Source organism: Barbus barbus (assembly GCF_936440315.1).
Source record: "Barbus barbus genome assembly, chromosome: 48".
NCBI classification, from domain to species: domain Eukaryota; kingdom Metazoa; phylum Chordata; class Actinopteri; order Cypriniformes; family Cyprinidae; genus Barbus; species Barbus barbus.
This window is the reverse complement of record NC_136726.1, coordinates 8132007-8155678: the sequence shown is the minus strand read 5'-3', so window position 1 is coordinate 8155678 and position 23672 is coordinate 8132007. Positions and strand designations below refer to the sequence as shown.

At 38.9% G+C, this 23672-nt stretch overlaps 1 protein-coding gene across 5 annotated transcripts in view; it reads right to left on the bottom strand.

The window, feature by feature from the left end:
* The window catches only part of LOC306867088 (tight junction protein 1-like), a 72748-nt gene that overhangs the window by 5520 nt on the left and 43556 nt on the right, over positions 1-23672 (bottom strand). For 3 of the 5 annotated variants that reach the window (XM_079412592.1, XM_079412593.1, XM_079412594.1), the window contains exons 6-24: positions 22459-22565; positions 22109-22277; positions 21074-21209; positions 16188-16315; positions 15846-15951; positions 15607-15757; positions 13842-13950; positions 12966-13185; positions 12689-12873; positions 12406-12501; positions 12246-12328; positions 11916-12126; positions 11573-11673; positions 8902-9255; positions 7199-7435; positions 3460-4386; positions 2801-2892; positions 1331-1552; positions 1093-1232 (exon numbers count right to left, since the gene is read on the bottom strand). In XM_079412592.1, the coding sequence (XP_079268718.1) occupies positions 1093-1232; positions 1331-1552; positions 2801-2892; positions 3460-4386; positions 7199-7435; positions 8902-9255; positions 11573-11673; positions 11916-12126; positions 12246-12328; positions 12406-12501; positions 12689-12873; positions 12966-13185; positions 13842-13950; positions 15607-15757; positions 15846-15951; positions 16188-16315; positions 21074-21209; positions 22109-22277; positions 22459-22565 (3774 nt within the window). The remainder of the gene's footprint in view (positions 1-1092; positions 1233-1330; positions 1553-2800; positions 2893-3459; positions 4387-7198; positions 7436-8901; positions 9256-11572; positions 11674-11915; positions 12127-12245; positions 12329-12405; positions 12502-12688; positions 12874-12965; positions 13186-13841; positions 13951-15606; positions 15758-15845; positions 15952-16187; positions 16316-21073; positions 21210-22108; positions 22278-22458; positions 22566-23672) is intronic. The other 2 variants (XM_079412595.1, XM_079412596.1) reach the window with 1 other exon arrangement.

Sequence of the window (23672 nt, the reverse complement as noted above, 5' to 3'; positions counted from 1 at the left end):
CTGGGAGATCAGAGAGAGAATGCATCCAGTTTTTGTTGTGGTATAAAAAAAAATAAAATCATGCACTCTCATTGGTATTAGCATTGATTTCTGAAATTCTGGCAATATAAGAACATTGACAATAGTTATTTTTATAATTTGATCTAGATTCAAAAACTCCAAAACACACAGGAATTATTACTATTTAGGAATGATTATTTTCATTGTTTACTTCACCTTTTTGTAATAAATTATTGAATTATTTATTAATCTTAAATATTATATATTTTATATAATTTATAAATTAATCTTAATTTTTTAAAGTAGCTTTTAATAATTAATAGATACACTTTATGTACTGGATTACCATACAGAAAACAAGTACTTTATAGCGAATTATCTTCAGACATTCTGTAATTTAAAAAAAATGATGCAATAAGAGTGAAAATATTGACTGAGCGTATTCAGTAGGATATTTCATTCTAAAAAAAGTGTTTAAAATATTTTGTTTCATTATTTAGGTAAAAATCTATAATTAAAAAAATAGTTTTTCGGTAATTAACTATTAACTAATTTTTTTTTCAAGTTTGTCCATATTTCCCAAACAGACTATAGAATTGTATAGTGCGTTATTTTTAGTCATTCTGTAATCTTATGCACAATTATGTGTGAAAATGTTATTTGTGTGTATTGACGATACATAATATGCTAGCTATAATTAACCTTAAATAGACAAAGGAATTGGGCAAAATGTTTAAAATGTACTGGTGTACTGGTTTTTGCAAAGAGGCAACAGTATTTTACAGTGCAGAATTTTCAATCATTCTGCAATTTTGTAAAATTATGCAATAAGTGTGGAAATATTACTTGTGTGTATTTAGGATAAATAAAATGTTAGTTATGAAATCAGGCATCGAGTCAGGCATTGTATTCCAAAAATGTTTAAAATGCAATTTCCAAGACCAAGACCGAAATCTCCTGTGATGATTATTTAAACACTGTTGGACATTATTAGCAGACAAATTAAACTAGTAAGAGTGTAAAATATACACATTTTCTGAAAGTCCACAAAGCCAAAAGTACCACAGCTGAACACTGAAGATTCATTCTTACCCTCGATGTTGCTGAGTTTGGGCAGGGATGTGGGTGGAGCAGCAGGCGTGGGCTGGCTGTATGGAGCGGGTGACGGGTTGACGGGTGGCAAGTGCTCGTACCTCTTATCCACAGGACTCACCTTCTCCACAGACTCCGTCCTGAAACAGAAAGTGTGTGAAAGAGTGTGTACGATATGTACAAAAGTATCGTCAACATTCAAGAGTTAATACTGTCTTTCTAGCGGGTTAGACGGTACCTGGCGAAAGGATATGCGATCTGGGGCTGAGGAGGTTTGGGCGGCTCGTGGAAGCGATTGATTCCAGTGTTGGGCTGATTCATGGCCTTGTTGTCAAAGCTGCGGCGGTCAAAATACGACAGCTGCTTCCTGTAATACTCTTCATCTTCATCTGGGTCATAGTGGTTGGAGCGGACCACGTCGTCCCCTACACGCGGCTGAGGTTTCTGGGGCTCTGGGGCTCTAGGAGCAGAAAAGAAAATCATCAAAAGAATAGATCTTAACTGTATTCTGCTACATCTAACGGTATTTTCCAGAATGGAAGATCAACCAGCAGAGGGCACTACATTAGCATTCTCTACTAACAACACACACTGTATGCGTCGCACTACTACTAAAAATAGTGTGAAAGAGTGCAATTTGAAACTAAATCATGTAAACAATAAAATAATCAGTTATTTCCAGTACATAAGAATGTGGTAACTTAAGACAATCCATTCAAATAGTTGATCTTATTTCTGGTTTCCTCCACGGTTCACGCGCTCTCTGGCTACTGAATTCCCATGACCAGTCAATTCAGATCCTTTTATTATAAATAAAGGCTCAGCTGACGTTTGTAGGTGAACATATATACTACTACTGCTCAAAAGTTTGGGGCTGGTAAGACTTTTTAAAAAGAAATTAATAGTTTTATTTAAAAGTGACAAGTATAGACATTAATAATGACACAAAATATTTCTGTTTTTAAATAGATGCTGTTCTTGTCAACCTTCTATCCAAAAAAATGGATCAGTTTACACAGCAGAACTGTTTTGAGTGTTGTTTTACGCTCAATGAGATACTATTATAGTTTTTGTTAATTTGTTAAATTTATATATATTTTTTTGTTTTAATTTTAATTTTAAAAGTTTTAGTAATTTAGTGTCATTTTTTGTTCTTAAATGTCTAGACGTGTTTATTGTTTTTAATATTTTCATTCATTTTTATTTAAGTTCTAGCTGTTTTAGTACATCATGTTAAACTAAATGAAAATGAGAAATTTGAAAGCTGAAATAAGAGATTTTTATTAATTAACTTATTAACTTTAACTTATTTAATTTAATTTTATTAGTAACTAAAATGTTTCTTGGTTTAATCTTAGTTAACTTTAATAACTGTTTCAACGATAAGAGATGTTTCTTGAGCAGCAAATCATTATATTAGAATGATTTCTGAAGGATCATGTGACACTGAAGCCTGGAGTAATGATGCTGAAAATTCAGCTTTGATCACAGGAGTTAATTACATTTTAGAATATATTAAAATTTAAAACTGTTATTTTAAATTGCAATAATATTTTTCAATTTTGCTATTTTTTACTGTATTTTTGATCGAATAAAAGCAGCCTTGGTAAGCATAAGACACTTTTGTTTAAAAAATATTTCATCAAACATTTTAAACAATCTGACAAACTCCAAGCTTTTGAACAGTACTGTAAGTATGTGGTTGTACCTGTAAGAGGGTTTCTCCTGCTCCAGGTTGCTGAGAGAGTTGGCTTTAAGCACAGGACCAGGTGTGCTCACAGGTTTTGGGAGATCTGTGGGCTGAAGAAGAAAGTGCATCCATTCATTCAATCAATCAACACACATTTACATAACCCTTCTTGTCTGTGCAAAAGTTGACACTACAATAATAAGTCATGTTTAAATTATTACCAACAAAGCCCTCAATGGAAAACTCTAGGTTAAATGTGACCCTGGAGCACAAAACCAGTCATAAGTAGCTGGGGTATATTTGTAGCAATAGCCAACAATACATTGTGTGGGTCAAAATTATCCATTTTTCTTTTATGCCAAAAATCATCAGGATATTAAGTAAAGATCATGTTCCATGAAGATATTTTGTAAATTTCCTACCGTAAATAAATCAAAACTAAATTTTTGATTAGTAATATGAATTGCTAAGAACTTAATTTGAACAACTTCAAAGGCGATTTTCTCAATATTTAGATTTTTTTGAACCCTCAGATTCCAGATATTCAATCTCGGCCAAATATTGTCCTATCATAAACCATACATCAATGGAAAGCTTATTTATTCAGAAAGCTTATTTATCCCTTATGACTGGTTTTGTGCTCCAGGGTCACAAATATCAAAGAAGTGGAAATGTACCCTTATTCCCGCTACTTCCGGTGTATCCTTGGCTCGGTCAACAGACACCGAGCGCTTGTTCTCGAACATTTTGACCCGGTTGAGCACAGACTGGGGCTTCATGGCAGGGTCTTCACCGTTGTCATCATCCCTGGGGGGAGGAGGCAATGGTTTGGGAGCTGCAGGGTGAGGCGGTTCTCCTGGAGACAAGACGGCCTCGGGTTTGGGAGGCGGAGCAGGAGGTTCAGAGTTCATCACGGGCTCGTGCGGCACTGCTTTATACGCTCGGTTCGGCGCTCCAGGGTTGTACGAGGGTCTCATTGAAGCATCACCGTAATACTGCTTGGGTGGATCAGGGGAGCGATGCGCATTGCCTGGGAATCCATGCGGATCGGACTCGAAGGGTGAGCGGGCGTCAAAGGAGACCGGAGGGGGTGGAGGAGACGGCTCTTCATAGCGCACAGGAGCGGGTTTAGCGCGCCGCGGCCGGTTATCGTAACCCATTGGGGACACACCATCGTATTGGGACTGAGGGGGGCTGAAATCCCTGGTTGGGCCATCCTCGTACGGAGAGCGGGGTTCGTACCCCAGTGGAGGAGGCGGCGGCGGCTGGTGGGCCTGAGGATAGCCAGACGCGGGCGGCGGTTGGTGTGAAGTCTGCTGCTGGTCGTAAGGGGGCCACTGCTCGTTGTAGTGAGGCACACGGTTGTCGTAGTGCAGGTGCGGGTCGTAATTGTGAGGCTTTGTTTGTGCGTAGCCGCCACCGTCATAGCCATAAGGCGGGTGCTCGTACTGCCGGTATGGCTGTTGGTCCTGGTAGACAGGTTGGTGGCTGTAGGAGAGCGAGGTGGGGGGGCCTATAGGCTGCTGCTGCTGGGGAGGGGGAGGCTTCACGCTGTGGTTCACTCGCACTGGCTCATCCACGCTGTACAGATCCTTTTTATACATCTGTGAGGGACAAAACATCAGCTGTGAGAGCCGGTTTGACTGCAAAGGCTCAAACGGGATACGAAAAGTTATTTTGCAAAATAACCTCAGTCGCTAGGACTAATGAATTTTTTAAGGGTAAAAAAAACAAACAAAAAAAACAGGCAAAATATTTCAAATTAGCTGTAATGAAATATTTGAGTACTAGATTAGCATTTCCTTCAGGAAATACAAGTGCTTGCAAGGCAGTAAAAAAAAGGGTATGTATGATTTTAGGTAAGTTCAGGTTTTTGGCTTTGGTTGCTGTCCACAAGAAATGAACAATGTTTCATCAACGTGAACCAATGAAAACAAAAAAGCTGACAATACAGTCAATTTTTCTAACAGAAAGAGTTATATAAAACCATATAATGCATATGGTTAGAACAAAAAACAATATTAGAAGGACAGAAATATTAAAATGAACTCAGTTTTTACATTTTAAACTTAAATATATAATGAATAAATTTCATCAACAATAAATAAAAATAAAAATTATAGTTTTAAAATAATGTGGTTTTATTTTATAGTAATATAAAATTATATTATGAGAATTATTGGCGCTCAATTATTAATTATAGCATTATATGAATGTTTGATGAATATGGCGGTGCCTTGCAAGCACTGAAATTAAACTCAATCCTGAGCAGAAAAAACAACCCATTAATAACCGATTATGCAATAAAACAAGCATCTTAACTTGCTACTCAGCTCTACATTTCTACAGTTTGATAAGAAGCCCTTCAACATGTACAGCACCTCCACTTGGTTACACTTCTTTGATTTCTCATCTTTAGTAAAATCTAATAAATTTATAATCGGTCCAAGTGGAGCTTTAAGGACGTCTTATTCATTGTTTGAAAGGCTCCTTCTCAAGCTTCAAAGTATAGCCTGAAGACAGTAGAGCTGTAAAAGGTCCAACGCCTCCTATAAGACAACTTAACAATCACAGAAGCTCTTACATAACGTCTTCATCTATGAAAACAAACATCGGTTATGAAGACATTATGCAGGTTTGGTCCAGTTGTTTTCCTTTTACATTGCTATAAGTACTGTCTGCAGGATAAATGAACATGCAACTACAGAAATCCATTCTTGCAAATCAGGGAAAGGTCCGTTTGCAATTAAGTGGCACGTCTACAGTGCATCTAGCGGCCGTCCGTACAGATGTGATTCAGGTCAAAGCCAAACGCTACTGTCACGCTATCACTACAGATTAGGGCAAGGCGATACAGCGTAAATTTTTTTTTTTTTCAGTCTTATGATAACGTTCACAATATATATGCATTTCTTCTGAGGATCCATTGTTTACATCAAACAGCACAGTACGTTCAAAACGATTAATTCAAGAACTAAAATGCAGTGAAAATAATTACGGTTTCAGTTTTTCAATAAATAAAAAAAATAATTATTTCAAATGATTTGCACTACTAAAATAATACATAAAATAAATAATATGGTTGTACCTGCATGAATGGTCATGTGACATGCGTTTTCAGTTGTGTAGTGTAGACAGAGATTGTTTCTGAAACGCAGTGAAAACGCCAGTGTAGACGAGGAAAGTTTTCATTTTAAAATGCCGTTTTAAAACGAAAACACACTAGTGTAAACGGCCTATATCTCACACTTCCCCCCACAATTCTACAATTATGCTGCGTTCCAGGCAGGCTTTTGAGTGTTCACAACTTCAAACCATGACTCACGACTTTGTAGCGTTCCAGGCAAGTCACGCCAAACTGCCTGAGCGCAAGGAATTGTGGACGTTATTGTGGATGAATTGTGGTAGCTAGATGTAAACAAACCAGCATGGCGGACCGTACAGGGCTTATGCTCATTTACAATCATTTCTATTGCCAAAGGTGTAATATATAATGGTGTGTGTATTATTTATTATTATATTATTATTATTAATTTGATTGCAACGTTATATTGTCCTAAAGTCTATTTCCCACCGTGTACTGCATCCGCAGGGGCTGCCCCTGTTGTTTTTGCGGGCTATGTGACGTCAGAGCGCGGAACTGGGAGTACATCGATCTAGTACGAGTTCACGGGTGGGAAGTCACGGGTTTGACTGCCGTTCCAGTGCACTTTCACGGGTAGAAGGTTGGAAAAAAACAGGTTGCCTGGAACACAGCATTAGGCCTATATCTTGAAATTCAGAGTTAAAAAATTCTCGCAATTCTGACAGATTCAAGTTTATATCACACAATTTGGACTCGTTCCTCCCAATTTATATTTTGTATATTGCGAAAGAAATACAAAGTCACAACTGCAAGATTTAAAAGCAGATTTAAATGGAAAAATTGCGAATTGTGAGACATAAACTCAGAATTGCAAGGAAAAAAATCTGTAAATACATCGGCCAAATAAAAAGTGCATTAAAATAGTCACACATTTGCAAAGTTGCACCATTTCAAATAGCAGTCACATTCATGACTATGCAATATATATCGCCAAGCCCTACTACAGACAGAACAAGCTGAAAGAAAGGTCATAAATTAGGAGCCATGCAAGAGGAAGTACGAGGCAACTTGTGAGGAGACTGCACTTCTACTTATGCAACGGGCCCTCGTCCTCCTGTGGTGCATGTGTACCAGTTACACAGTCTCTGCCGTAGTGTCAGAGGAACACACGCAGCACACGCGTGGGGTGGGCGGAGCATTCATGCAGACAGTGGAGTGGGAGGAGTCAAAGAAAAGCGTGATAGACACAGGCAAGGTTGAGAAAAAGAGAGCTGGGCTGAACCAGGCCGAAACTGGCCAGAAGCGGGTCCAGCTTCCGGTGGTGCTGGTACCTTTGGATCTGGGCCAGGAGGAAGCAACTGGTGGGGTTCGTGTGTTGGGGGCTGAGCGAGCTCAGGTTCGGGCTGGGGGTCGGGAACGGGGACGGGGCTGTTAAGGGAGTCGGCCTGAGGGGTGCCAGACGGCTCCTCTGGGTTCGTACCCGCTAGTGGCGAGGTGGGTTGGACAGCAGGGGGTGCTGCTGCCGCTGCAGAGGGAGGGGGTGGCGAGGCCAGAGCGGCCTCTGCTTGCTGTGGAGTACGGGGCAAAGAGGTTACAGACAGTACCAGCTACAACTAGCAGCTACGACCACCAAATCATCCTTAACCAGGTTAACTGGTAGCTACTGAAAGCTGAATAAGAGTTTGTCTGGTAAATAATATCACCTGGTCATACAAACTTAAGTGTGCATTTGAATAAAATAGTGTCTTTAACTTTACAGGAAGCAGAAACTAGGTAGTGGTCCAGTCCTGCTGCATATGCAGTTTAAAATGTTATTAGAGCAGGAAATAAAGGTTTACATTTCAGAAAATCCACCAAAGGAAGGAAAATGGTTTTTGTTGATTTATATGATAAATTTTACTATGCAGTACATTTTCACATTCTGATATATTTGTTATTTTATCAGATAATATATTAAACTCGAACAGATTGAAACCATATTAATAAGAATCACCAGAAAAACTGGAAAATTTAAAATCTCATGTTAAGAAATATATATTTTTTAATGTTTTGTTGTCTGGTTTATAAACTATATATATATATATATATATATATATATATATATATATATATATATATATATAATATAATATACTATATTTTATTTATTTGTTTATTTTCTTATACTGTTTAATTGGTTAAGAGTTAAAAAAAAAAAAAAATTGTGATATTAATTGGTCTGTCTGACTTGAATCATTACATCTTGTGTGATAAAATGAAAAGAGTATATTTAAAAACAAAATTGCAAAAATAATCTACCAAGCACCCTTATATAAAACAAATAAGGACAGACAGACAGACAGACAGACAGACAGACAGACAGACAGACAGACAGACAGACAGACAGATAGATAGATAGATAGATAGATAGATAGATAGATAGATAGATAGATAGATAGATAGATAGATAGATAGATAGATAGATAGATAGATAGATAGATAGATAGATAGATAGATAGATAGATAGACAGACAGACAGACAGACAGATAGATAGGCAGACAGACAGACAGACAGATAGACAGATAGATAGATAGATAGATAGATAGATAGATAGATAGATAGATAGATAGATAGATAGATAGATAGATAGATAGATAGATAGATAGATAGACAGACAGACAGACAGATAGATAGATACAAAACAATAAAATAAATAAAAACCTACCAAGCTGACACCCTTATGTAAGCTAACTCTCCTCACTAAATAATGGCTAACTTTAGATTCTTATTTCTATCTTGTCAGGTTCCATCTTATTAATTTTCTTGCCTGTATGTCAATAGGTTATAATTAGTATTTTTTTTTATTAAGTGCCTGAGCATCTTTTATAGGAATACTTCATTAAATTACAACACAAGCATACTCATTTTTTAAAAGTCAGAGTTCAAAAAGCTCTGCATAGCAAAAATGACCAACATAAAACTTTACAGAAGTTCCAGTGAAATGAACAGTAAAATTAACCAACACACACACATAATGGTACTCATATTCTGTACCTGCTGAGGCGCTGCCATCTTAAACCCGGCCGGGTCGATGCGGTTAACCGGCTCCGGTTGCGACACAGCATGCTGGTAGCTCGGGTACCCAGCTGCGTCCTGGATGACCGGCGGGTCCTCTCGGACAGGTTCGGACGAGCGTGTGATGGCAGGCTCGCTGGGCAGGCCCACCTCATCGTTCATGGTCTCATCCAGTTCCTGGTCGGTGTAGGCCCCGCCCTCCGTATCGGTGTCCTCGTAGTCGGAAGTGTGGCGGCTGTCAGTGCTGTACATGCTGTACTCGCTTCCCGGTGCCGAGAGGTAGGAGAGGCGGTCGTCGTGGATGTCAAGGTCATCGTCAGGAGCGCCATCTGCCTGCAGGTGGAGAGGGGGAGGGAGGGATGGTTAGGATGAGTTTGATGACCCACAGCAGTGGATATGAAATGATGGATGGGTGAGAGTGGAAACTAATGCACATCAAACGCTTGGACTGTAAGAGTGTAAAAGCAGAAATATCTCTGCTTTTATGCTCTTAAATTTGTTTTTTTCAATAAATTAAACAAATGGAATGTTTTACATGGGAACTAACCAAATAAATTAATTAACAGACAAGAAATATTGTTTTAAGCAAAAACTGTTTTAGGGATACACAATATATTTGTTTGATATCGGTTATCAGACGACTTTTTATTGCATCAGATATATATATTGGCAGTGTTATATTCAAATTTATTCAGTTTTTAAATTTTAACTATGGTTATATAATTATTATTTATTCACTTATACAGTTTACTAATGATTCATCATTCATCTGACAACTCTGCCAAATATAAATACTGATCATCCAATGCCGATAATTATAAAATTTCAAACAGCCTTGTTGATATATAGGTCAACCAGTTATTACAAATGCATTTATATAGTCATTATTCATTCAGCCATTGGCTGATGTCAAAATAAAAGTTCTGAAACTTATTGGGCAAACAGAAAAACTCAAAAGGCAAATGCCGATAATTAAATGTCAGTCAATATATTTGTCCTTGCTGATATAACATACGACCACCAATTATAATTACAGATATCTAATTATTAATTTTAGTGCTGTCATAAAAAAAAACTATAGAGCCCAATGGAGAAATCAGGGGTTAAAGCAAAAAAAATAAATCCAGGGGCAGCACATGCAAAGCATGCAATGACTGTGGCAACTTTAACATTTGAAAGGATACTATATCTAGGGCTGTAACTAATGATTATTTTGGTAATCAGGTAATCTACTGATTATTTTGACAATTGAGTAATCTGATATTTTTAGTAACACAAATAGACCTAAGTGAAAACCAGGCTTTAGTATGACTATTTATATATAAACTAATAATAAGGCAATAATAATTGGCTCAAATAAAATAAAAAAACCAAGTAATTCAACAATTACATTTTTTGTTGAACAACACTGTTAAAATGCATGATGTAATATGCCTATACATAATATGAACAAAACCAACTTAAGTATATTATGCCAAATACCTGCAGAGGGCCCCAACGGTCTGGTGATGTTTCACTTTACAGCGTGATTAAATGATGTTTAAATTAATTTAATTTTAATATTTGGCCACATGCAAACTCAGAAATTTTTATTTTGAAATCGCGATGTAAATGGCATATTTAGACATAGGTTGATGTATTCTCCTGTGTTGGCAAAGGTTTATAAATGATTTACATTACAAATCTAGTGAGATAACGCACAGCTTTCCCTGATGAACGTTAAGCAATTCTCACAGCATATGCAGAGGAAGAGTTTTGCCCTTTCACACATACAGTCTTTACTGGTAACCATTAAGAGATCATGTGTGAACAGGACCTTTTCAAAAATCCCGGTAAATTTGTTCTGAGAATCATATCGTTATTATGGAGATGACATGATTACTCTGAGCTGTTTACAAAGCTCTGCTGCCTTTTAATTAGTTTTTCTATGTAAATATGTGCTAGATGGACACCATTGCACTTCGCAGCTTTATTAACGTGTCGTGCTTCTCCATTCATCAGGGCTGCGACTCTGCAATTGGATACTATTATGCGCATCTCGTGATTATAAGTGCAAAAAATTCTGATTGGCTAGTAATGTTAGAGTGAAAGCTGTGCTCCTCTCATACCATTGGTAGGCGAATTCATGGACTCAAAAGTGATAAACAAGTGTTTTTAAAATGTAGGATTATTTTTTTCCACAGCCAAACGCTGCACGCCGGAGATCCAGCACGGTGCCGGAGAACTTTAAGCCCTGCGATATATAAAATATACAAGTGGTCTTAGCAATATATAGGTCAACCACAAATTACAATTACAGTTATGTAATTATTTTTTATTGAGGTATTGGCAGTGTTAGTGTTGTCAAAAGAAAAGTCCTGCTTCCAACACCAAAAAGAAAAAATTAAAGGCCGATGCCCATAAATAAAATGGGTATCGGTCGATATATCGGCCGTGGCATTATATAGCTCAACCACTAATTACAGGTATATAATTATTATTTATTCAAGTACAGTGTAACTATAGCAAATTATTTAACCACAGAATGACGACGACTGACTCATCAGAATCAAGTAATCCAGAGAGCAGTGTTGTGTTGACTCATAAATGGGGGGTGGGGCTCTAGACAAATAAGACATTTGGATAGAGGCACAAAACTAGAGAAGCTTACCTTGCCCTCTGAGACCCAGACCAACTGGTTCTGCTGCTGCTGGATGGTCTCTTTCAAAGCGCCATACCACCCGTCGTTCATGTTGTTCAAGTTGATGGTGGCTAAAAGGAAGTAGAGCCGCAATTTACTTAACTACAAATACAACACAAGTGGTACTTGCATTTAAAACAACTGTTATGGTACTTTTGTAGCTCGCAAATGTTCTCATTCATTATATGGACCAGATTGTCCAGGACATGCTTCAAAATTGCTCCTTTTGTGTTCCATGGACTAAAAAAAGTCTAACACTGTTTTGTAACAACATGAGTCTAATGATATTATTTTGATGTGTGGGTCTACTTACTGGTGAAGAGGTGATGATTGTTCTTTCTCAGTTTGAGAGCACGCTCATACAGCTTCCGGGCGCTCTTCCTGGACTCGGGACAGAGTCTGGTCCTCATGTTCTTGACACCCTGCTTGCTGTCGGGATTCAGGAACACCACGATGGGGTACCACTGAGCATAATTGAGACGATCCACGGCGTTGGGGGTGATGTCCAGCACGGCATGCTTGTCCTAGCAGCACAAACAGAATCATCAAACAACAGCCGGGTCTTTGCAGGGTCTGTGAGACTACGCTCACGAGCTGAGCAGATGGAATGGCAGTTAACTAAATTATCCGAGTCCATACTCACTCGGTCAATGATCTGTTTAATGGTATGGAGACGGATGATTCCAGAGCTGCGCTGGTCTGTGCCTGCGTCTCTGGGTTCACTCTCTGAGGGAAGGAGAAAAAGATGTTTTGTACTTTCTTAATATAAGAAAAAATTAAACATCTCATTACGCAGAACTTACTTGCAAGGTCAAAGTGGTCAGGCTCCTCTCTGGACAGTTTCTCTCTTGCAACATCCGCAATAGGCCCAAAAATGACCACCGGCCTCAAGAAACCAGCTTTTTAAGCAGGAGAAAAAACAGGTCAACTAGATATCCACAGAACATTGTCCTTCAATGCAAGTCTATCAGATTATTTCCAGAAAACATACACAGACAATCTGAAAGTGATTAGCTAAGCTTTAAAACTAGATGCTCAAACCTGAAATAACCATAGCAACTAACAGCAGGTCTATAAACAGCCTACCTTCTCGAAGCACCACTCTTTCGTAAGCGGGGAACTTTGTTTGGACGGGTTGAGCAGAAAGGTCCTCTCTGCTCTTCCTCAGGTTGCGTTTGGAGCTACGGAGGCCTCTGAACCTCCAGAAATCTGCCCGATCCCCTCCTGGAGTCTTTGGGAGAGTGTATTGGACACTCGATAACTGCTCAGCCCTGCAGAGAACATAAAACAACAGCTCAAACTTCAACAACTCTACATATTAAACACACGACTCAATGCAAACTAGTATAAATGGGTTCTATACCTATTCTTGTTGGGGATGATGCCCCGTTCCACCTCCTGGTGGTTCTTGCCGATGCGGATGGCGAGCCAAGAGCCCAGTTTGCCGTTGTAAAGGGTGTCAACCACTCTGAAGACCTCCCCCTTATTGAAGCTCAGGCCGTAGGGCGACTCCTTCTCGTACTCAAAATGGGTCCTGATGTAGAACGAGTCACCTACGTCGGACTCTACAATGCGCCGGTACACTGGGAAGCAAAGAGATGCACGGCATTATTATTTTGCGCTTCTGATAAAAAGCTTGAAACAGTTTAAGATGTTTTGCTGGTCTTATCTGGTTTAGTTTATCAGACAGTCTGACAAGTGTCCAAAATCCCTTTAAAGCCATTAAGAACCAGAACAGTCTGACCAGCGGATACCAGCTTGGCGGATCAGCATATCAGGTTAGGCTGGTTTATTCTTTAGGTTTAATTTTTTAACTTTCATAAAATAATGTTGTACAAGATCCTATCCCTCCCCAGAATCTCCTCGACCTTCCGTATGTTACAAAGCTAAAACAGTTTTTGTGTTTTCAGTCAGCTAACAAGATATTAAGATAACATTTGTTTTTGATCAGATATTGACCTTAGCCAAAAAATAACTGGTTGAGGAAAGCGGTTTTGATTAGCTACAAGAAGACAACAATGCACTCGTTTTCAATCTAGCTTAGCCTAATGCTAAAATAAGCTCCTTTGATTAGCTAGCAGAAGATATTACAATATATCTGTCATTTTGCATCAAATTTGCATCATATGGAAATTGCGTGGACCATTGCGGAAAGCGGACAGCCAAAGTATACTTTGGGCTTAATGGTTTACAAACAGGGATTTGTATTGAATTTTAAGAGCTGACATATCATCCTCACCATCTTTCTTTTTCTGGGCCAGGATGGTGACCTCCTCTCCTTTGGGCAGGTCCAGCAGAAACAGCACTGCCTCCTCACGGATAATGTTTGCAAAATCCACATTGTTTACCTGTGAAGGGTTTAAAGAAAAGCCATTTAGAACAAAAAGGGTCTAACGAATGAGAGGAAAGTTTCAAGACAGGTTTGTGAAAAAGTGTGACTGTGTGGTGAGGTTTGTGAGAAAGGGAAGGTGACAAATGTTCTGAATAAAGAATAGATATGGTGGAAAAACCCAGAGAGTAAGAGAAAGAGGTTGCGTTTGGCAGAAAGGAGATGGAAACCAATGTCACCAGGGAAACCATCCTGAGAGAAGGCAAGCATCTTCACACACACACACACTGAGGTTTAACAGCATCTATACAGCACGAGAGGGACATTTTGGAAGTGCGAACCACCATAAAACTAGGACTGCCATTAGAGAGCCCGTAAAAAGGTTATAAAAGCCAGGACACCAAATCTCCCTTCACCCACAGGCCTTTAAGAGTCCCACTCGAGTTATTCATCACAAGAGCTAAATGCCACCACAAACATCTTCAGGCTCAACTGCTGAGAAACTGTAAGAGATTAAATGACTTGAGCATAAACCAAGCAGGTATTAACATCAGACAGAAATGCCCATTCACACACACACACACACACACACACACAGCATTAGCATGAAGGCTCTGCTCCAAAACATCAAGCTGCCTACCTAAGCAACAATAAGGCATCTCTGGGCTGCCTGACCTGAAGCCTGTTCCAAATAATGGGCAGCAAATTATGCTGTCTTATTAGATAGCTTGTTGGCAAAAACTGTCGAAGGGAGTGTATATTATAAATAAATGTAATTTATAAAAAATGTATTCAGAGTTATTATAGCTAACTAAAATGGAAACCATAAAACAAACTGTTAATTGAAATAAACATTAACCAAAATAAAATATTAAAAAAACTTAAACTCTATTCAGCTAGTTGCTAGTTTAACTTAACTAAAATAACTAAAAGGGAAATAAACATTAATAAGAACTAATTAGAATCATAAAAAAAAAAAAAATGAATAAAAATGTCAAAACATACAACAAAAATATAAAAATAAACAAAATACTCCGGTTAGACAAGGCTAAATTTTTTATTCAACCAAATATTATTGTGTATTTTAATATATTTTTGTGCATATTACAAATTTACAAATATGTATATTATTAGAAAGACTAGTTTTTATAACAATGGTTCCAGAAAGCTATTTATTTTAAGCGTTAAAAAACTAATAAGTATCCAAGTTGAATCAAGGCAACATCTGAAGTGAAAAAATATTTAATCGGTAAACAGACTACATAACCATTGAACGACACATCCCATGAAGCACTGCAAATCGAATCAAAAATCAATCAAATCAGAATCAGCAGCTCAAAATGACACTACTGACCATAAATCATTCAAATATCTGACGTTTATTCCAAAATATTCATTTATATACAAATATCTAAGCTATTTAAGAGTGAAACTGCAATGCTTCATGGGAGTATGTGGTCACTGTTGAGTTCTTTTGCCAGAGCTCTCGCTTCCACAGTAACACTGACTGCTCTGATTGGTGGATCGCTAGCAACCAAACATACAGCAACCTGATGAATCCATCGCTGTAAAAGTGCCCTTTATAGGTGGCTGCCTATATAAACAGCTTTTAGACAGAAGTTGCATTAATTAATCAGTGAAGTGGTTACAGTGAATCAAAACATGGTCGTCTCACCCTGAGAATCTGGTCTCCTTCCTCCAGGCCCTCTTTAGCAGCAGGACTGTCCTCCAAAACTCCCGCCACAAATATCCCAACGTCATTCCCGCCAGCGAGTCTCAACCCCACGCTCTCGCCCTTCTTAAACTTCACCAGCTTCATGCTCGGCCTGAGGGTGGACACACAAACATAAGGACATCCATTTCATTCTCAATATCTCTAAAACACTGAGTTTGGGGAAAGTTAGCGAGGCGCACCGTAAGATGCTGTCATCGTGCGTGACGCTGGGCACTGGGGCGTCTGCTGGGCTAACAGGCAGGTCCACATCAGGCTGGCCGGGTTGAGCGTACACAGGCTTGGGCTCTGAGGAGATCAAAGCACATTGAGTATTTCAGTAAAGTACACACGCACACACAAAATGTCACCACAGGAGCGTGTCACACTCTGGGAGGTCACAGAGACGCCCAGCGGGACGGAGCAGGTGTGAAGACACTGTCACAACTGACAAACTCCCGCTGCTCGTCACCGCCTGAGCACAAACTCAGGCTGAGAATGAAGTATGTTCGATCACAGTGTGTTGATGTGTAGTGACCTCTGACCTGGCAGAGGGGGGAGCTGTTTCTCTTCTCTGGCTGCCGTCTGCTCTTTCGGCATCTCCTCCACCATCTTAGCAGGTACGGGAAGCGGCCCGGCCTTTGAGACCCTGTCTTCATCACGGCTTCGGTGGCTGTGGGTGAAGAAAAAAAGGACAACAAAGCAAAGCTGTTAGAATCACACACATTAAACATTGGTCTTGTTATGATTTCCTGTAGTAGACTCCTTCAGTCTTTGAATGATTTGGTCAAACCGATTTGCAAAGCATTTTAAATCAGTAGATTGTGTGTGAGAAGCTTGTTTGGAAGTAAAACATTCAGGGTAGTGATATGTTTGAAACATAAGCAACGTAAAACTTGGAAGAATCAATTGTTCTTAGAATGTTTATTCAACTCGACGGTCTTAAAAATAGGTTTACTTGAAACAAACAATTAGGATCATGACAGCATTAAACTCAAACATATATATTATTTACATGATATACTAATAAAGAACACAAATTTGCATAATTTATCGACAATAATATTGACTTTTGCCTTTTTGAATGAATCAATTTTGAATGATCATTGATGAATCAGTCTTTTGAAACAGTAATTGAAACAGTCTGAATGAACCAAACTGCTAACATAACTTCAATTATCATAACCAGTAGCACTGGTAAAGTCATATTTAACTAACTAAATACTTTTTTCCCACACAAAAACAGATATAGACACTACTGGAAAACTTGTGAGTGATGATTAACTGAAACAAACCAGTGAATGAGCGTTTTGTTTGTTTCTTGGCAGTCCAAACAGTCCAAACAAACCAAATCACTAAATCTACTGACTGTTATCTGTCGTACAAATATCCAATATCTGATAATACTAATAATAATCTGATAATAATTACTTTAAAAAATAAACATAACACGTAAAATGCCACACTTCTGGAAAAACCTTTGATTGATGACTCAAACAAATCCATTTTGCTTTTTTTTTTTTTTTTTTACCGATTCATTTGAAAAAACAGTCTAAAATGTGCTCAAATGAATCAGGCATATCGAATATACTTTGAAAATGAAAACATTTCCTCCTAAGGCCAGAAACATTCTCAACACAAGTACCCAAATGCAGATGTGAACGCTTGGTGAATGAAAAATGTGGTTCCTTAATATGCAACCTTGCATTATTTTGTACTCTAGGGGCGATAGAGTCACCATCATTATCTGTGATATTAAACCGGAACCAAATTTAACTATCTCCGCAAGATTTTCAATCTGTTGCTCCCATCATGACAGGAGTCAACCTGGAAGAGAAAACTGATGTCCATTATAGTGTCCCTTGTGACGACGCTGAGAATGCAATGGGAGAAACAAAGCTTTTCAAAACTTTGAATCACTTGAACCAAATGCTTCTAAAAATTATTCACGGTCTTGACGCTTGCTGGTCAGAATGGTGTAAATGCAACAAACCACCCGCTAGCGGCGAACCACCAAAATTTCGACATAACGAAGCCTTATTTACTAAAATAATGTGACTTTGAGAGTTTGCGACATGCTTCAAATCGTTGATGCAAAACAAACGATTTGCAAAGGTTATGAAACTTCACAAAGCAGTGTTTCGGAAGCACCCATCTCTAATTCACGTACTTGGGAGAGTATGTTTCAGGCCGTAAGTGAAAGTACAATCAATAATACACCTGTATACAGGACACTGAAAATATACAGTACAATGCGGAATGAAATGAGCTTTTGTGCTGTTCGGTTAAAGCTTTTGATGATTAATGCATGCTCTGCTCTCAGCAGGACAACCAAAAACAACACTGCTTTTTTTCCACACTATCAAGCCTAAGCACACAACCCATAAAACACTGTTTACACTGAAAGACAAATGGCAGATGAGAGCAAGGTAGATGGGGAGAGAGGGAGGACGTTGTGTGGCTAGGGCAGCTAGGTAGTCTTGAAGGTCACAGCTGTGCTTTGCAGCTCTTTTGTTGGACTATATTTAGCGCAGCCCATCTGATCTGGAGTAATGGAGGAGACGGAGAAAGAGAGAGAAAGACGGGAAGAGAAAAGGACTCCAGGTGCACCTCCGCATTTGAGGCACTCCAAAAATCGGCACGTGGCCAAGGATGACAGGTCCAGCCCGTGACCTTTATTGCCACGGTAAACAACAGCGGGCGACATCCACGGACTGCAGAAACGGTCCATCTCTGCAGAGCCGGGCCGCCACATGTGGTCCTGTTTTATTCATGACAATGACGAATATCTTTCCCAGCAATTACAGTGTGGCTCAATAAAAAGCCTCGGGTGATGACATTGAGGATAAGTGTGTGGCATAACGCACTATACCTCAAAGCATTAAAGCCATCACTGTCCGCTCGAGGGTCTTTACGGATCCTATGATCCATAAAACTGACTATGAGAGAAAAAGCACTTTTTCAGAGGAGGGCAGAATCATGCTCTATTTTGAAGAACTATTACATTCTGTTACGGGAATGTGATGAGCTTTTTGGTCTACAGTAAGATGTGTAATTCAGTAACTCACCAACTGGTTTTGCATCAAGACCCACATTTTACATTACCGACATAACAGTGCCAATTTTTAATCATACAATACAAAAAAAAAAAAAAAAAAGGGCCCATTAAAATGTATAAATATTACTAGTTTTGCGAATGAGAGCATGTTCATGGTCTGCATCTGCCTAATTTGGTTTGCGTCCACCAAGTGCCCAATAAATTTGTCAAAACATAGGTCTGACTGGATGTTGTATAGACATTTTCTTCTCTCTTTCAGGAGTTGATCCTACTTATTTTGCAAGCACTGGTTTCAAAACACTGGTGTGATTCTCTAGTTTTCAAATGAAACAGAAAACGGAGGGAAGAACTTGGCAAGATGCCTTAAAACACACAGTCTTTCCCCTTAGTTAACAGATTGACAATCCGGAACCAGGCTCGTAAAATCAACTTCGAAAGAGCAAGTGGAAAAATCTTGGATCTTTCACTCTTACAAGGTTAAAACAAAGTGGAGGTGTACAATACCTCTCAATGGCAGTTGTTCAGGAAATGCCATGTAACTAATCACTCTGACTGGCTGACGGCAGCATGAGAACGCCAACAGACCCAACTTTGACATGGGAGGTAGCAGACAGGCAAAAATATTCATCTATTTTGATGTACATGGAAATGTACAGGAAATTCTGCTGGATGTTCTCAAACATCCCATCTAACAGGGAATGTTCTAAAAACATTCTGGCAAGGTTTTCTCAAAGTTGAACAAACGTCTTCTAGTAACATTAATAGAATGTTTGTTAAAACTTTTTAGAACATATTTTGTTAGCACAGTGCCATGACCATTCTGGCACCATTTCGCGCTTCCACCAAAGAAAAGTTGGATCGGAGACGTACAAATTGGCTCCTCAAATGGTTCCAGTCCATTAAACCCATTGGTTCCCAAAACAGGAATTCAGTGATAACATCCATACCACAAAAAAAGTTTTCAAATCACAAACTAGCTGGATTGACGGGCAAAAAGGCAACTGTCTAAGCTTTCAGGAAGAAACCTCTGCCTTCACAGATTCCAATTTTTTGTGACTCTTCGCACACGGGGCAGGTGATGCTTCAATCCTATTGGACGACTTTCAAGGATGGTTGGCTGAGCAGATGTGCCAGTAATACCGAGAACTCTCTGAGGCAGAGAGAAACTACTACAAATGATGTTAAAAGCAGCATATTTCCACCTGCACTGCCAAACTGACAGCAGCAGACCTTTGTGTGTACGTGTACGTTTTTTCGACAGACAACCCTATTTTAGTTTTCACTCAGCAGAAAAGAGGTAACGCACAGCTGAGACCAGTTTTTTGAATTTGCATGAGAAATGAGAATGAAGGGATGTGTTTGATGTCTCAGATGCATGCTGGGATTGGGCATACAAACCAACCAATTTCCTGTGCCCAAATTGGTTTGTTAGGCTTCAGCCAGAGGTGAGAGATGTTGGGATGATTAAATGAACACGTCAAGTAGTTCAGGTAAAACAAGAACACCATTTCAGCACACGACACACACATTGGGTTACACAACTTTGAGAAGCGACCACGTCACATGCTTTAGTGCAAAGCTCACAAAAGCGTTAGTTAGTTCGGGACGCTGCGTTAACCGGACCCAAACACTTACACTGGCCGGGTTCTCTGAGCCGTCGGCCCTGCGGCCCTGATTCAAAACAAGAATCAGAAGAAACTTCATGAACAGGATCTGCAAACATGGGTGTGGTCAAATCTGGCTTGTGGGAAGTGTGTAATTTCTTCATTTAAAACATTTACTTAGATGCAATTATTCGATAAGAGTAAGTAACCCTAAAGCTGACTATTGGGACGCTCAAAGAAACAGAGCCGGTTTTCATTGTTCCAGAGAGTTTAGTCTCTTCATAAGTCAACCTACAAATCGCCTATTGATGCTTCCACGTATTTTACTGCCGAAAAAATTACACTTCACCTTTATATTTAGGGTTTCATTTAGGAGATGAAATTCCTCCCATCCTCTACCGCTGTCACAACCTAGTTTATCTATCTAGGACACTTCCAATTTACAGGAGCGTTTTGTCAAGCGCTGCAGTACTGTCTGACAGAGGCTTCTCTCAAATGCCTGTCACAAAGCTGTTCTCATATCAGCGGTGAGCAGGCCTGCAACTCCAGCTCCTAAAGATGAAATACAACTCAATCTGTTGAATATTATAAAGACAGGAGGACCTAAAAATTGAGGGGGAAAAACCTCAAAAACTGACTATTTGGAGATTATTTGGCTACAAAAAGTGGTACGTTTGTGTCGCATGAATCAGACCTCTGGTTGCATTTTTACTAAAATATCTTATGTGGCAGCAACCAAAGAAACTGAGGAAAACAAAGGCTATCTGACCTGCCGTTGCTGATCTGTGGCGGAGAGTGTCTGGAGTGGTCCGAGGGCTCGGAGCGGCGGTCCGGAGAACGAGAGCGGCTGCTCCTCTTCCGGTCGTGGGATTGGTTGGAATGATCCGAGGCCACGGAGTGGATGTCTGAAATTTCGAACAAAAAGATCAAATGATTTCACACCATTACAGGAGTTGTGTTACAGAATTCTAAGTGAACCTGAAGTATTACTATTGGAACTTCATATTCTTCCCTAAACGATCCAAATGGAATAAAATAAGAATACACTCAGAATTACATAATTATACAAACATTTATTTTTATCTAAAAAGTTAGTATTAATGTTTTTTTTTATCTAATAAGTTTTAATGTTGCTGTGTGGTCTGGTCTTTATTATTATTGTTATTTAATTTGTATATTTAATTAGTTAATGTACAGTAGTTTATTAATAGGTCATTTTATTTTAGTTTTAGTAATTTCAGTACTTCATCTTAAACTTGTTTTATTTCAATTAGTTGCCAAGCCAATGATTGTTACAAGTTTTAATTTTACTTAACAGGAACAACACCGCTTTAAAAAAATTGTTACAATTTTTTTAAAATAAATAAAATTAAAATAATCAAAAACACTAATTGTATAGAAATAATACTACAGTAACAGAGTTTAAGTATAAATTGTGTTTCCAACAATTTTCCCAGAGGTTTATACTTTAAAAAAAAGTCAATAAGGTAAAAAAATAAATAAATAAAACACTTTTTTTATATATTCAATGAGAAAAAATAATGCCACACAATTAGCTTGCTTAATAATTTATGTGCTGATAAAAAAAAAAAATCCAAATGCATAAACTGATATTCTAAAAATGTTATAATAAAAAAATAAAAAAAATCAGTTTACTAAGTAGAACGATCAACTGCTTTGTGAATTAAAAGTAACAGCATACTAACTGTGATTTTCCACTAAATATTTAAAAACACCACTAGAAGGTATAATTGAACAGAAGGAATCAAATCCATTTTGCTGTGCTATACAGAGACTCTCTCACCATCTCTGTCAGAGGCATTAGCTGAAGGTATGCTATCATCCAGGTCTGGGATATTGAGCAGGGTCGCCCTCTCGTCTCTCTGCACCACCATCTTCAGCTTGCCCTTTGACCTCTCGATCAGTTTCTTAGCATCGATCAGGGACAGATTCTCAGTCACAGTGCCATTAATCTAGATGAAGAGTAAACGAAAGAAAAGATGTCAATATCATACATCTCCATTAGCAAAAGTCTGCACTCGTTCAGAATTCATCACATCACTAAATACGTCACTTCAGTCACGCTCATGACTTCACACACTCTTCTCTCCTTCCATCTGTTTCCCCTCCCCTACAGGTGCTCATTTATCTTACCTTGAGCACTACGTCTCCCTCCTGTATGTTTCCGTCTCGGGCTGCCAGGCTCTCGGGGGAAATGTCCTTTACGAAGATGTGGCTAGCCAGGCGAAGCCCGTATTCTGCTTACAGAGTAAACCGCAGAAACACATACACAATGTTAGCATACGTTAGTTATAAAGACGCTTTATGTCTGACGTAAACCTGCTTATAGCACAATGTCATTGGGCCTAAATGTTCTGACTGGACGTGATTATGTTGTTTTGTGCAGCATTTTCACTGTCATTTTGGACAAACCAGCAGGAAACTTGTCACGTCACATCAAGGATAATGATTATAACAATAAATCATTGCAATTCTATGAGAACAGCAAAGTTCACAGCACAAGTCTGAGAGCACTAGTGAAAAATTAGTTTGCACTTTTCTAAATTAAAACAAATATTTTTTTCAAATCAACTTTTAATTCAACTTATATAAATGATATCTTTCAGACTTTATATTATTTGTATTGAAAACATTTATATTAAATTTGAAAAGTGTGAACTTAAAAGCGTGTGACAAGATGGCGGCGCGAACACATCGCGAGGCTCAGCGTCTTACCAGATTTTGGAAAATAGTGTTAATTTACCTGGTTATTTCACTCGTGTTCGCGCGATCCAGTTATGCGAACTACAGCTATAGTAAACAATCACTTTTGGACATCAACAAACAGTGTTCCAACATAGTTTTAGATCATCCTTTCGACTTCAGCGAACTCCCGCCGGAGCTACTGAGATCACCGCGGACAAGCGGATCACTCGTACCGACCGGAAGTGCTCGGCGTCGGCGTCGAGACCGTAAACAAAGACGGGGAAAGCGTGGAGGGCTGCGTGCTAAGCTAAGGCTAAACCCACATCGACCAGCTCTGCCCAGCATCTTCCTTGCCAATGTACGGTCTCTGATGAACAAGATGGACGAACTAAAGATCTGGACCCTCACACAGAAATGGCTTATGGACTGTAATGTTATGTTCTTCACTGAAACATGGCTCTGCAACGATGTCCCAAACAGCGTGGTGCATATGGATGGACGTGCTCTCTTCAGGGCTGACAGAGTAGCAGCAACCTCTGGTAAAAACAAGGGTGGTGGAGTATGCATTTATGTAAATAAATCATGGTGCAAAGACTCTGTCATTGTTGATACCTACTGCTCTGCTGAGCTGGAGTTCCTGATTATCAAGTGCAGGCCATTCT